This window comes from Vespula vulgaris, chromosome 6, assembly GCF_905475345.1.
Source record: "Vespula vulgaris chromosome 6, iyVesVulg1.1, whole genome shotgun sequence".
Classification (NCBI taxonomy): domain Eukaryota; kingdom Metazoa; phylum Arthropoda; class Insecta; order Hymenoptera; family Vespidae; genus Vespula; species Vespula vulgaris.
The window spans coordinates 4,962,857-4,975,601 of NC_066591.1; the positions used below are offsets into that span (position 1 = coordinate 4,962,857).

A 12,745-nucleotide genomic window follows, 5' to 3' on the forward strand; every position below is an offset into this window, starting at 1 on the left:
ATCCGTAAGCGTGGACTGACCCTCCTCCAGTTAGCTGCCTGAATTCTCGGTTAGTGCGTAAAACGTCGCGAACGCGAATTTAGAGTAGAGTCACCGTTATTATAACACTCACGGGAGTGTTCGCGCGCGATTAAAAGTCCTACCGGGGACTTCGTTTTATAGAACGCCGATTATTTGATCACGCCGGTCACGCGAATTTTAGAGTAGAGCCCCCGTTAGCTCGTGGGTCCCCAGATGCAGCAACCTCCAAGCGGTGGGACCTGGGTCGGTAATACTTGCGATATTTCGAAATGAATGTCTTAATTATATTTAATGCTTGTAACTAAATTTTACATATAATTATAAAACGCAAGTATTACCGGGCGAATGGCTGCATATTTCTATATTTTTACAATATCTCTCGTTTGTCTAAATTCAATTAAACGTTAAGTTGTTACATTTTAAATTGGTAATTATATTTCCACGAATAAATAAATTTGAGTATAACAAAATTTTTAATTAATTTTCCAAGAGAACGCACAGAAAACTGTTCCGTTATACTTGTGTCAGTTATCATTCTTATTTATCCTTATTTTCTTTCATTACTTATATACTCTTATTAATTGTATACTTTTGATAATTACATTAGTTATATACTTTTATTTATTACATGAATCACTTTTATTAACTTTTATTAATTGTTAGTATCGGGTGGGACCCTTGGGAGGGGCCCTCGGGTGTGGGCCTTTAGGCGGGCTGCCGTTTCGGCATCTTTCAATGCTCTTTTTCTCTTTTTCGTTTCTTCTCCGCTTTTCTTCTTTTTTTTGTCTTCTTCACTTCTCTTCTCTTCTCTTCTTATTTAATCCTTTCTCTGTTTCTGGCTAAATGATGGAAAGATGCATCATCGAAGGACCGATCATCGTGAAGTTGATTTATTGAATTATTATACTATTAATTTATCTATTAATTTATCTATTAATTATATTAATTACTATTAGTTTATCTATTAATTATATACGTTAATATCCACTATATATATTTATTAATCCTATATATTTCTATTAATTATATGCATTTATATTTATTTATATACTTCTATTAATTATATATATTTCTATTTATCATATTATTCTTTTCTCCTTTTTCTCTTTTTCTGTTTCAGGTTAGATCATCGACGGATCTACCATGGTGAAATTATATTTTTACAGGGAAGTTATTGAATATAAATGGCTTTTTGTATATAATTTTGCATGCAATTTTTACTTGTTTATCTTTTCTATTTTTATTCTTTTTCTGTTTCAGATTAGGTGATCAGGGAACGGATCATCTTGGGATTTCTACACGGAAGTTAAAGGAACCTTTCTGCATATAATCTTTATTATATGTAGGAAGGGTATGTCTCCTTGCTTCCGTACGCGAACGATAGGGAAAACACTCACGCGCGTGACGGCCGGCACGCGCTTGGGTGTTACCGGTCGCGAGATTTAGTCCTACCGAGGACTCCGCTTTGATTTTTTAAATCGAAATAGACACGACCGGTCGTGTCTCGAGATGTCTGAAGCCGACGGTGTGGACGGTGGAGCAATCTGTAAGCGGGGTTTTATACATCTCCAGTTTGCTGAGAAGCCCGAAGCTCCCGAAGCGGAAAGGCATCTCGGTTCGCGGATTTTAGAGTAGAATCCTCGTTAGTCCGTTTTTTTCCAGATGCAGCCATCGTTTCATCGCCCAAGGACCATCGAGGGATTTAGATTTTTATACGGGTGTTTAAAGAGTCTTTCTACCTCAGGCGTAGAAGGATTTCTTTTCTCCCGTTCGGGCAAGATAGAAGGACACTCGCTTATGTCGGCTGGCATAGGCGTTGGTGTTCTCGGGCGCGATTAAGTCCAAACTTGGCTCCAACGTACTCAACATACTCGCGTGAGTGTTTCCGGAATACTCGCGTAAGTATCTGTGAGTACGGTAGGATTCAATGTTGGGTTCCGGCGTTTGTCGCGAAAGCACGACCGGTCGTGCTCAAGTGGTGATTGAAGCTTCCGATGTTGGATAGTTGAGCTATGCGTAAGTCGGTTCCCAAATGCGGAGACGCATGGGGCTGCAATTTTAGCGTTTGGAGGCTTGAATTCGTCGGGAGTGGAGGTCGCCCCGTTGCTTTGCTTTCTTGATAGTAGTAGAAGTAGTAAAGAGTAGAGTCACCGGTAGTCCGCGGGTCTCCAGAAGCAGCAACCTCCACGCGGTGGGACCTGGGTCGGCAGTACTTGTTATGTATCGAAATCTAATAAGCTGCAAGTATTTCCGAGCGAATGGCTGCATATTTTATCATTTTTCCATGATCTTTTCCATCGACTACGTGCACTTTCAATTCTATCTTACATCTTCTGTGTATTCAGCAATAAATGCACAGTCACTTCTACTTATTGAAACGCATACCTATATAGTAATTATTCGAGATTAATTATTATAGTTTCTCTCGGGTGGGTCCCTTGGGATGGGCCCTTGGGCGTGGGCTTCTGTGCGGGTCTCCTTCTTTCTGTACCAAAAAATCCAGCTCGATTTCGGTACTCTGACTTCGCTCGAATTCACTTTCTCCTTTCTTTTCTTTTCTATGTCTATCTTTTCATTTCAATTTCCTTTCGTTTTCACAGGTGCATGTGTTCGTTATAACTTCCGGATATGCTTTCTGTCTATTCTTCCGAGTTCTATCGTTTTCACGTGCGCGCATGTTCCGGTTTTCTTTTCCTCTTTCGCTTCTTCGCGGTTTTCGATATATCGTCGAAAGGTTCGTTTCATAATCGATTGCTAGACGCGAATACGGGTAAGATAGGAAGAACACTCACGCCTGTGTCGGCGGGCACAGGCGTGGTGTTCTCGGGCGCGATTAAAAGTCCTACCGTAATGGACTTCGTTTGATTGCTAAAACGAAATGATCGATGTGTGTCGGTTTATGTGCTGAGTAGAATGGTCTCCTTCTTTCAGTACCGAAAAATTCAGCTCGATTTCCGTACTCGGACTTCGGTCGAATTCATTTTCTCTTTTCTTTTCTTTTCTATGTTCATATTTTCTTTTCGATCTCATCTTTTTCACATATGTACGTGTTTCATTGCACCTTCGGTATATCCTTTCTTTCTTTTTTTTTTTTTTTTGAGATGTATCGTTTTCACATGCGCGCACGTTCCGGCTTTCTTTTCTACTCTTTCTCTTCTTCTCCTCTTCTTCACGGATTTCAATACATCGGCGAGGTTCCGATATATCGTCGAAAGATTCGTTTCATAATCGATTGCTAGACGCGAATACGGGTAGAATAGGAAGAACACTTGCGTTTGTGTCGGCGGGCACAGGCGCGGTGTTCTCGGGCGCGATTAAAAGTCCTACGGTAAAGGACTCCGTTTGATTGCTAAAACGAATAAATGACCGGTCGTGTGTCGGTTTATGTGCTGCCGAGTAACATGGTTTGCTATCCGTAAGCGTGGACTAACCCTCCTCCAGTTAGCCGACTGAAGTCTCGGTGAGTGCGTGAAACGTCGCGAACGCGAATATAGAGTAGAGTCACCGTAATTCTGACACTCACGGGAGTGTTCGGGCGCGATTAAAAGTCCTACGGAGGACTTCGTTTTGTAGAACGCCGATAATTTGATCACGCCGGTCACGCGAATTTAAAAATAGAGTCCCCGTTAGCCCGTGGGTCCCCAGATGCAGCTACCTCCACGCGGTGGGACCTGGGTCGGTAGTACTTGTAGTATAATGAAACCTAATATGATACAAGTACTACCGGGCGAATGGCTGCTTATCTCAGTTAAATTACAAAATCTCTTGATTCTAATTGTAACTAAATATTAAAGTACTTACATTTTCCATATCTGGTAATATTACTATAGATAGACAGATTGTAATCAGATTCTAAAATAATTTCTTAAAGATAATCATAGAAAAATTATAATTTCTGTATTGTTCTTATATGTTCTTATTCGTTTTCATTTATTATCTTTTATTCTCTTTTACTTTGTTTAAATAACTCACTATTAACCGTAAATATTAGTTAATTTTCAAATTATCTATGAAGTAAAATTTTCAGCATTGCTTTCTTTCGTGGTTTCATTTATTTTCGTATCAATTATATTTGTTATCTTATGCGTTTAAATCATTAAATGAAAACAGCCTTAAGCAACGAGACAGCTATAATTTAATTATTTCAAGACAGTAGTTCATATTTTGTCCATACCCGTCGCTGAAGTCAACACGCTTTCAGCAAAAGATGAACAGTTATGTTTAATCACGTGGAGATGTGTTGTTGTGATTGGTTAATTTTTTCTAATCGTTGTCAATTATGGACTGTTAAACAAAAAATCTTATTTTATGTAATGTTATAATTTATGTAATATAGTATTTTCATATATATATATATATACATAAATCAAGTATCATGAAAAAAAGTATGGTCGTGTGACAAAACTATGTTTATTCTTATGAAACAGTGAAGAGGAAGGTATACTTGTATCAAACTGTCATTTGATAAACATAACAATAAAAGTATTTTGCATTGTATCAATACCATGACATAAAATGCAATGAAATTTTATATTATGCATTTAATTTTTATTATCTGAAAGATAACCTACCTAATGCTGCATAGTTAAGTATATAACCATTGCGTTTAGACATTGTATTTTTTCATCTGCATTGGAAATAATTCATATTTCACTCGCGAATAATTTAGGTATATTATAATGTCAATATAAAATTATTAAGATGCACTAAAGCTATATTTTGTAATGTTTAATTATATAGAACTTAATGAAATGGAAGTTACACAAAATCCTGACATTTCAACCGATTCGCAGACAAGTGGATTTGATATGTCTGCTGGAAATATATGGATATATCCGGAGAATTATCCTGTTCGAGAGTATCAATTTAATATTGTTAAAAGAGCTTTATATTATAATACTTTAGTATGTTTACCAACTGGTAAGATCATTTTTTAATGTTATTTCCTAATATATCTATAAAATGAAGAGAGATTAAGAACATTTATCCTCTTATTAGGATTGGGAAAAACATTTATTGCTGCTGTGGTAATGTATAATTTTTGGAGGTGGTATCCATCTGGAAAAGTCGTGTTCCTTGCACCAACAAAGCCTTTAGTTACTCAACAGATCGATGCTTGCTACAATGTAATGGGTATTCCAAATATAGAAAGTATTGAACTCACAGGTATTTCTTAAAATATCAATTAATAAAAATTTGCAATCTCAACATTATTATATTTAAGTAGTATTATAGTTTTTTATAGTCTTAATTAATACAATAGATTTTCTTTTTTAATAGGTAGTGTAAATCATAAGACACGTCAAACAGCTTGGTTTAAGAAAAGAGTATTTTTTGCTACACCTCAAGTATTTCATAATGATCTTGAAAATAATATCATTCCTAGTGAACTTATAAAATGTGTTGTGATAGATGAAGCACATAAAGCATTGGGTAAACATTCATATTGTGAGGTACTTGATTTTCCACATTCCTTAACGATAAATAAATTTAATATGTTTTATATTGTTTAATTTGTAATATTTGTAGTGTATCCGTATATTGAGTGAGAAAAATCAATATTTTAGAATACTAGCACTTTCTGCAACACCAGGAAATAAAATTGCTAATGTTCACCAGGTACTTCAAAAATATCTCTTTTAAATTATTAATTTATTATTTGCCTAAAATTTATTTTATTATAGATAGTACAAAATTTACACATTTCACATATAGAATTAAGAGATGAGACATCTCTAGATATAATACCATATATTAATAGAAAAAAGACAGATATTATTTTAGTACCTCTTGGTGAAGAATTAGAGAAGTATAAAGAGAAATATATTAATATAATGGATCGTCATGTCAAATTTCTCATTCGATGTAATGTTATTCATGGACAAACTTCGACTATTTCTAAAGGCAAAGTAAGTTCTTTTTTATATAATATAAGTATATATTTAATAATAGTTAAATCATATTTTTGATGTTTTAATATATTACAAGAATATAATATATATTGTATAACTAGATATTTGTGATACTGAAGGAATTTCAAAAGACTACAAATCAATCAGGAAATAATAACCAGATTAAAAAAACATTACATATACTGCTTACCATGTATCATGCTTATGAATTAATGGTTCGCCACGGACTCCGTGCCTTTTATAAATTTTATCAAAGTATGTGTTTAGTAAGTAAGAATTTTTATGGTAGTTGTAATATACCTAATACGTTTAATGTTTTTTAAGATCATTCTGATAAATTTTGGATGAACAGTGAAATTCAATTACAAGAATTAATTGCTGAAGTTCAAACTTATTTGGGACCATTTCCGGATGTTCAACTATTTACTAATGGAAATATTCCTGAAGTTTGTATTTAAATTTATTTTATTTTTTAATATTTTATTTACCATTTAATTTATTATATTAATACTCATAATATTTTTGTATATTTAGATTTCAGGTAATTTCGTATTCGGGCATAATAAATTTTTAAAATTAAGAGAATTGTTATTACAACATTTCAAGATGGCAAGTAATACTGGAAATGATACAAGGGCTATAGTTTTTGTAGAAGTTTGTATATATATGTCCATTTTATATAAATATATATTTCTGTAAATATTTAAATGGTAACCTTTTTAATTTTATGTATAGTATAGAGATATTGTCAGCGAGGTATATGTTTTATTGTTACAAGCAAGACCCTTGATAAGACCTCAAATGTTTGTTGGTCAAGCTGAACAGAAACAGAAACGTCAAGTGAAGGCAATAGAAGATTTCAGGAAAAATCATGTCAATGTTCTCATTTCTACCAGTATAGGTATATATTACAATACAATAGATTTGTATATATTTCAATAAAACTGATAACAATTATTCTTGACTTATATAGGTGAAGAAGGATTGGATGTTGGAGAAGTAGACTTGATAATATGCTTTGATGTATCACAAAAATCTCCTACTCGTCTTGTACAAAGAATGGGAAGAACTGGACGAAAACGAGAGGGCCATATAATAGTTCTTGTTACGGATGGCAAAGAACACGAAGTATACACTATTATTTTTTTATATTTATTTCAAATAATATATATATATATATATATATATATATATATATGTGTGTGTGCGTGTGTGTGTATTGTTTTATGAATCTGCAGGCTTTAAGATCTACAATAGCAAGGAGAGAATCTTTAAACAGTAAAATTCTTAATACAAGCAATATCTTCTCTTCTTTATATCAAAACAATCCTCGTATGGTACCAAACGTATGTAATCCAGAATGTCATAAATTACATATAAATGTAAAACCAAAAACTCCCGTGAAAAAAGATAAAAAGTCTAAGAAGGTAGATAATAAAAAGTTACATGAAACATCGTCGAAAAAGACAAAAAATATCAAAGAATGTAAATATTTTTAATATGATAATTTATCTTACAAGTGAATTATATTTTATTATATATTATTAATGATAATTAAAAATGGACTTCATTTTTTTCAGTTTCTACAAATATAAAAAATACGAATCAATCTTCATTGTCCAAATTTCTCGTAAATACAAAAAATAATGAACAGTTTAATGATGATGACGATGATGATGTTGTAGAATTTGTGAAATCTACTATAATAGAAACTACTGATCTAAATAATAAAACTAATCCAATAAAAGCATCAAACGTTAAATTGCTGACTTGTGATACTGAAGCGGTTGATTTTTTAACGTTATGTGCTATGAAGAAATCGGAAGAGGAAATCAAACCCAAGAAACCTAAAATGGATACGACTTACGTGTCTTTAACTGAATCAGTTACAAGTTTCGTTGATTTCACTGTACCTAGTCTAGATATACTTGATGATTTGAGTAATTATTTAAGTAACATTAAACTAAACTTAATATTGCCAGAAGAAAATTCTCAAAGCGATTATGATAACGACGACAATTTTTGGTGTAACAACCAATATAATGTTATGAGTCCAATAAATACAGTCATGGATGAATGTATTAATATTAGTGAATCCAGGTTTGAAGATTTACTCGATGAAAGTACTGATTCTGACGATGCAGTGTTAAATTCTAATGAAAATGATGTGAATAATCTGAATACTAACGTTAATATTGGAAAACACAACAAAGGAGAATCTCTAACAAATGTAAGGAATAGTGAACAGCGTGACGATGTTAATGATCGAAATACAAATTGTAATGTACCAACGAATACTGAAGTTAGTTTTTTCGAAGATATATTCAATGATTCATTTGACTCAATTGAAGATGATTTCGAACAGAGTGAATTGAACACCGATACTGTCGAAAATAATAAATTAAAAAATTTAAACTCATCGAACAATGATCCTTCCAAAATAGCAATCACTACCAATATACAAGAAAAAACAAATAATTTAACATTATCAAAAATGCAAGTTAAGAAAGAATGTTCAAAGCATTGCGAGAGTATGTTTTCGATAACTCAAGCTGTTAATGAAATAAAAAAAATAAATTCAAAAGCGAATGCTCGACCTACACTTGCAGAAATAAAAGATACAGGACAATATGTAGCACAAAAGTCCAAATATATATCAACTAATAATACATCGCATGTACAAAGTAATGTACAAATCAATGACTATGAATCTGAAGATGATATATTTGCATCCGAATTAGACGAAGATTTAGAAATTAATACTGCAAGCAATGAATCATCAAACAAGGAAAATCCAACAAATGAAACTTTACCAAGCTCGAAACAAAATATTCATAACAAATTAAAACGTATAAGCGATAATCAATTTAAAATCGATACTTTTGAATGGAATAACGATTTTAAAATATCATCTATTTCAGCTGCAAATTCTAAATATTTTAACAATTCTACTAACGCTAATTTAACGGTAAAAAACACCAATACTATAACATCGTCTTTAGCAGATGATATGTGGAATGATACGGATAGCGATGAATGGATATCATTCGATCAAAAACCCAAATCAAAACAACGTACTAAAAGTAGTTCTGTGAGATTATCAAAAAAATTATCTACCATAAAACATTCTTTTTCTAATTCCATTTCTATGGACGATCAGAATGATTCTGAAAATGATTTTATTATAAATACAAAGGATATAGAAAAATTAAATGACTTGGAAGCTAGTTATTTCTCTGAAGAGAAAAGTAAAAATTATGATACATCTATTCCAAGTAGCAGCAATTTCAAAGACAAGCCCTTAGAAAAACTTGCAGCACGAGGAACGGTGTTAAAAAATTTAAGTTCTTTTAAAGCTCCAGATAGATATTTAAAAAAACAGTATTCTAACAAAACGAGTCAGAGTACTCAATCGAAGCGTATCGAATCTTCAAGGGATTTCTCATACAAAACTCAATCAATAAAAAATAAAAGAAAAATGAAAAATCAATGCGAATATATAGATAACGAAGCACAAGTATCTTTTGATAATAGTTCCGACGAAAGTTCTGGCAAAGACGAAGATTTATCAGATTTCGTTAGTTACACTCAACAAATACCAGAAGATGAAGATATGCGTGCTTTATATCTACAAGCCGTTAAAAGTCCTGTCAAACGACCTGGTGCTTTTGTTTTTAAAGAACCTCGAATATCTGATGAAATGGTAGAGATATATTCTCAACCTTGTTCACAGCCTAATGAATCATATCTTGAGGTTAATTTTAATACTTTATATGTAGATATTATAACTAGTATTTGATAATTAATTAATATAACATTTGTTTTATTTAGGACTCTTTTTGCATAAATGGTGATGAAGATGATGTCGATGAGAGTAAACATACTCACGGATATTCTATATTGGAAGAAGCAGAGAGAATATTAAAAAACAAAAAAAGAAAACGAATTAAATGTAATAAATCGGAGAATACAGGGTGGAAACATAGAAAGAAACGAAAAAAGATTGAACTATTGAATAGTTCTACGAGTAGCGAGGATGAAACTGAGAGATTACGCACAGAGATTCAAGATGAATCAATGATGTTGAAAGGTTTACATCCATAAAATTTTGTATCGCATTATACATAGAGTGTAAGATTAAAAATGTTATTATATATACGAAACTATGAAAAATAGAAATCAAGCAACTTTATTTCTCATAATTACGAACATTTTTAATTTTACACTTAATGTAATCTTTTTATTGTTATTTATTTATTTACGAAAATGTTTATAGATAGTGAAGCATTGTTCTATAATAAAATTCATACTGAGTGAAAATATCGAATCTCGTTAAAATAATATATTGTATATTACAAATGCGTGTAACTTTTTCAATCGATAAAGAAAAAATGATTCTCCCGCTACTGTTACTCTGAATTGTCTATTACTACGAGTATACTTATTCCAACATTTTCAAATTTTATAATTCAAATAAGCCATACATATATAAACTCTTTACTTTTATAACAAAATCTAGTAAGATCGTGATGTGGAAATGTAATAACAGTTAACAAACATTAAATTGTTCGTATATGGCGAGAGCGAGAAGACGTTAAGTAGATACTTAGATACAAAAATATGAAAATAAAAAACAATCAGAAATTTGCACGTCTCCGTTATACAATATAAAATATTATTTTATTATCTTCGATACCTCGATCGTTCTGATTGTCACTTGATAGTAGCGCAAGAGATATTTTTATATAACATATGTCTTCCAGACAAGTAGTATTAATCCATATAAAATTTTCTATTTGTTTTTAATAAATAGATAAAAGATAATATATGTGGAGAAGAGAAATCAACTTAATAAATAATGACAAGTGACTAAAATAAAAAAAATATTAACAATCGACAGTATCGAAGAGAATAATAATCAATAAGTCGGCTAAGATTGATGCACGAACGTATTTATATATGCATTTGGTGGCCGTTTAGATATAGTTGGTCATTTTTACGTTTGTAATGTGCCATTTATTTTGGATATGATGTTTTTGTATCATTTATATACTCCATTATCAAATATTATAATGATTTTTTCAAAAAATACAAGTATATTATTTATTTTTCATTCCTGTTAGAAATACCATGTAAAATTCTTAAGAAATTAGTCATAGTAAAAAGTACACAGTTTCCATTGAGAAAAATGGGTAAGATTAAGTTATTTTAGACAAGCAGGTATGCTCTGTCAAGTGAAAGTGCTGTCCTTAATCGGTAAGGGATGAAATATCAAAGGAAGAGAAACGACGCACAGAAATGTACCTGCAATTGTGCCTGTACTATATAAGCGGAAGGTACGAAAATATTCGTCATTTGCCGAACTACGTTAAACGAACAAGAACGGTTGGAAAAGTTCGTGTATTTCACTGATCTACAAGAACGAACGTAAGTACATCATCAATACGTTATAATATTTTATATATATACATAATTTTTAGATTCTCGTTAAAGTAAAGTGTAGATTTACATCAAAGGAATAATGTTTCGTTTTTTAATAATATCTACATTGATCGGCTTCGGATTGGCGGGTTTGATCGTAAAACGTAACACCGATTTTCAATCAACTGAGGAACCACAAAAACAATTGCAACAATCGACGGTCAATCAGAAACAAATCGATAATCAATTGCAAACGTATTCGTATTTGCAAGGAAGTCAATTATCTCCGCTATTATTTCAATACCCAAGCTATCCTGAATATTTAAAGAATGAAGATCCTATTCAATCAAGATTAGAAGGATCTCAATTTCCGATAACAGCATCACCTCAAGAAAAGCATGAGTCTTCTGGATTCGCAACAAGCTTGATCCCTTTGGCTACAAGCATTATGATATATGGAACCCAATTTGGTGCCTACTTGGTATATTTCTTAATTGCTCTTGCTGTGGGTGGTGTTATTACTATTCTAATATGCACTTTCACTCCCATCTGTGCAAATAGTATTTTAGATCTCTCACTGTACAATTCTCAGGTAACGAAAAGAAATCTACATTTGTCTATCGTACGTTCTAATTAATTATTAAAAGATCTATGCTAATTATCATCTCCGTTATGTTTAACAGATGAAAGAACAAGTCGCGGATCTGGCACGAGCCTACATTACACCCGAAAGCTTAAATGCAGCTACCGTGTACATTTTGAGGGCTTACAACAAATATAACGCTATGCAACAAGAGAAACGCGGTAAATCAAAGTAATGAACGAAATACCAATAATAACGATTATCGTTATCACTTAAATTTGTTATTGTTGTAGTTATCATATTCGAACTTGATCAAAGTTTCTATATTCGATTTTTTTTATTTATGTTTCCTATAATGAAAATGCAATTGTAATAATTTTCATCGTGAATAAACTTGAACAAACATCATATTCTTTTTTCGAATTTCTTTTCCACTTTCTAATCCTTATCTCATAAATATTCTAATTTTTCCTTTTGGGTTATACATTCTTTTATCAAGATCAATTTCATGTATCATTGTGGTCAGTGACATTGTATAAATAATTATAAGGGAAAATTTATAAGAGATAATAATCTACAAAAGTAAGATTTATCTAACATTCAACGTCAAAGGATTTTACGAGGATCTCTGGAGAGTCATGAAAAAAACTGAAGAAGTTTATCAATATTCGATTTCTATTCTTAGTTAATTTCGTCACGTATGCTATTAAGAAGTCATTAAAAATTAACATGATAACCATTTTTTAGAGAGAAATACTCTTATGCGCGTCACATAGACTGTTAGTTTCCTTCGACAATTCCGTTCTTC

General features: G+C 31.9%; 2 protein-coding genes across 6 annotated transcripts; both read left to right on the forward strand.

Moving 5' to 3' along the window:
• Nucleotides 1-3,695: 3,695 nt before the first annotated feature.
• On the forward strand, nt 3,696-10,253 carry LOC127064890 (Fanconi anemia group M protein). Of its 4 annotated transcripts, none has more exons than XM_050996536.1 (14): nt 3,696-4,690; nt 4,762-4,941; nt 5,020-5,187; nt 5,302-5,474; nt 5,551-5,640; nt 5,706-5,930; nt 6,035-6,188; nt 6,258-6,379; nt 6,468-6,587; nt 6,669-6,834; nt 6,907-7,061; nt 7,172-7,418; nt 7,514-9,687; nt 9,765-10,253. In XM_050996536.1, the coding sequence occupies exons 2-14, from the start codon at nt 4,773-4,775 to the stop codon at nt 10,035-10,037; spliced, it is 4,236 nt and encodes a 1,411-aa protein (XP_050852493.1). In that variant the 5' UTR covers nt 3,696-4,690; nt 4,762-4,772; the 3' UTR covers nt 10,038-10,253. The 4 variants fall into 4 exon arrangements, with proteins under 4 accessions (XP_050852493.1, XP_050852492.1, XP_050852494.1 ...); XM_050996535.1 differs by having other exon boundaries at nt 3,696-4,605; XM_050996537.1 differs by having other exon boundaries at nt 3,696-4,459.
• Nucleotides 10,254-10,392: 139 nt separating this feature from the next.
• Nucleotides 10,393-12,486, forward strand: LOC127064892 (uncharacterized). 2 transcript variants are annotated; one of them, XM_050996540.1, is made up of 3 exons: nt 10,393-11,327; nt 11,414-11,946; nt 12,038-12,486. In XM_050996540.1, the coding sequence occupies exons 2-3, from the start codon at nt 11,455-11,457 to the stop codon at nt 12,170-12,172; spliced, it is 627 nt and encodes a 208-aa protein (XP_050852497.1). In that variant the 5' UTR covers nt 10,393-11,327; nt 11,414-11,454; the 3' UTR covers nt 12,173-12,486. The 2 variants fall into 2 exon arrangements, with proteins under 2 accessions (XP_050852497.1, XP_050852496.1); XM_050996539.1 differs by having other exon boundaries at nt 10,393-11,360; nt 12,038-12,485.
• Nucleotides 12,487-12,745: the final 259 nt, after the last annotated feature.

Excerpts from the sequence above, each read along its gene's own strand:
- LOC127064890 (XM_050996534.1), top strand. The coding sequence starts at position 4,746 with ATGTTTAATTATATAGAACTTAATGAAATGGAAGTTACACAAAATCCT. Across the intron at positions 5,931-6,034 it reads CGACTATTTCTAAAGGCAAA|ATATTTGTGATACTGAAGGA; the intron begins GTAAGTTCTTTT and ends TTGTATAACTAG. Across the intron at positions 6,189-6,257 it reads CTTTTATAAATTTTATCAAA|ATCATTCTGATAAATTTTGG; the intron begins GTATGTGTTTAG and ends ATGTTTTTTAAG.
- LOC127064892 (XM_050996540.1), top strand. The coding sequence starts at position 11,455 with ATGTTTCGTTTTTTAATAATATCTACATTGATCGGCTTCGGATTGGCG. Across the intron at positions 11,947-12,037 it reads TCTCACTGTACAATTCTCAG|ATGAAAGAACAAGTCGCGGA; the intron begins GTAACGAAAAGA and ends TATGTTTAACAG.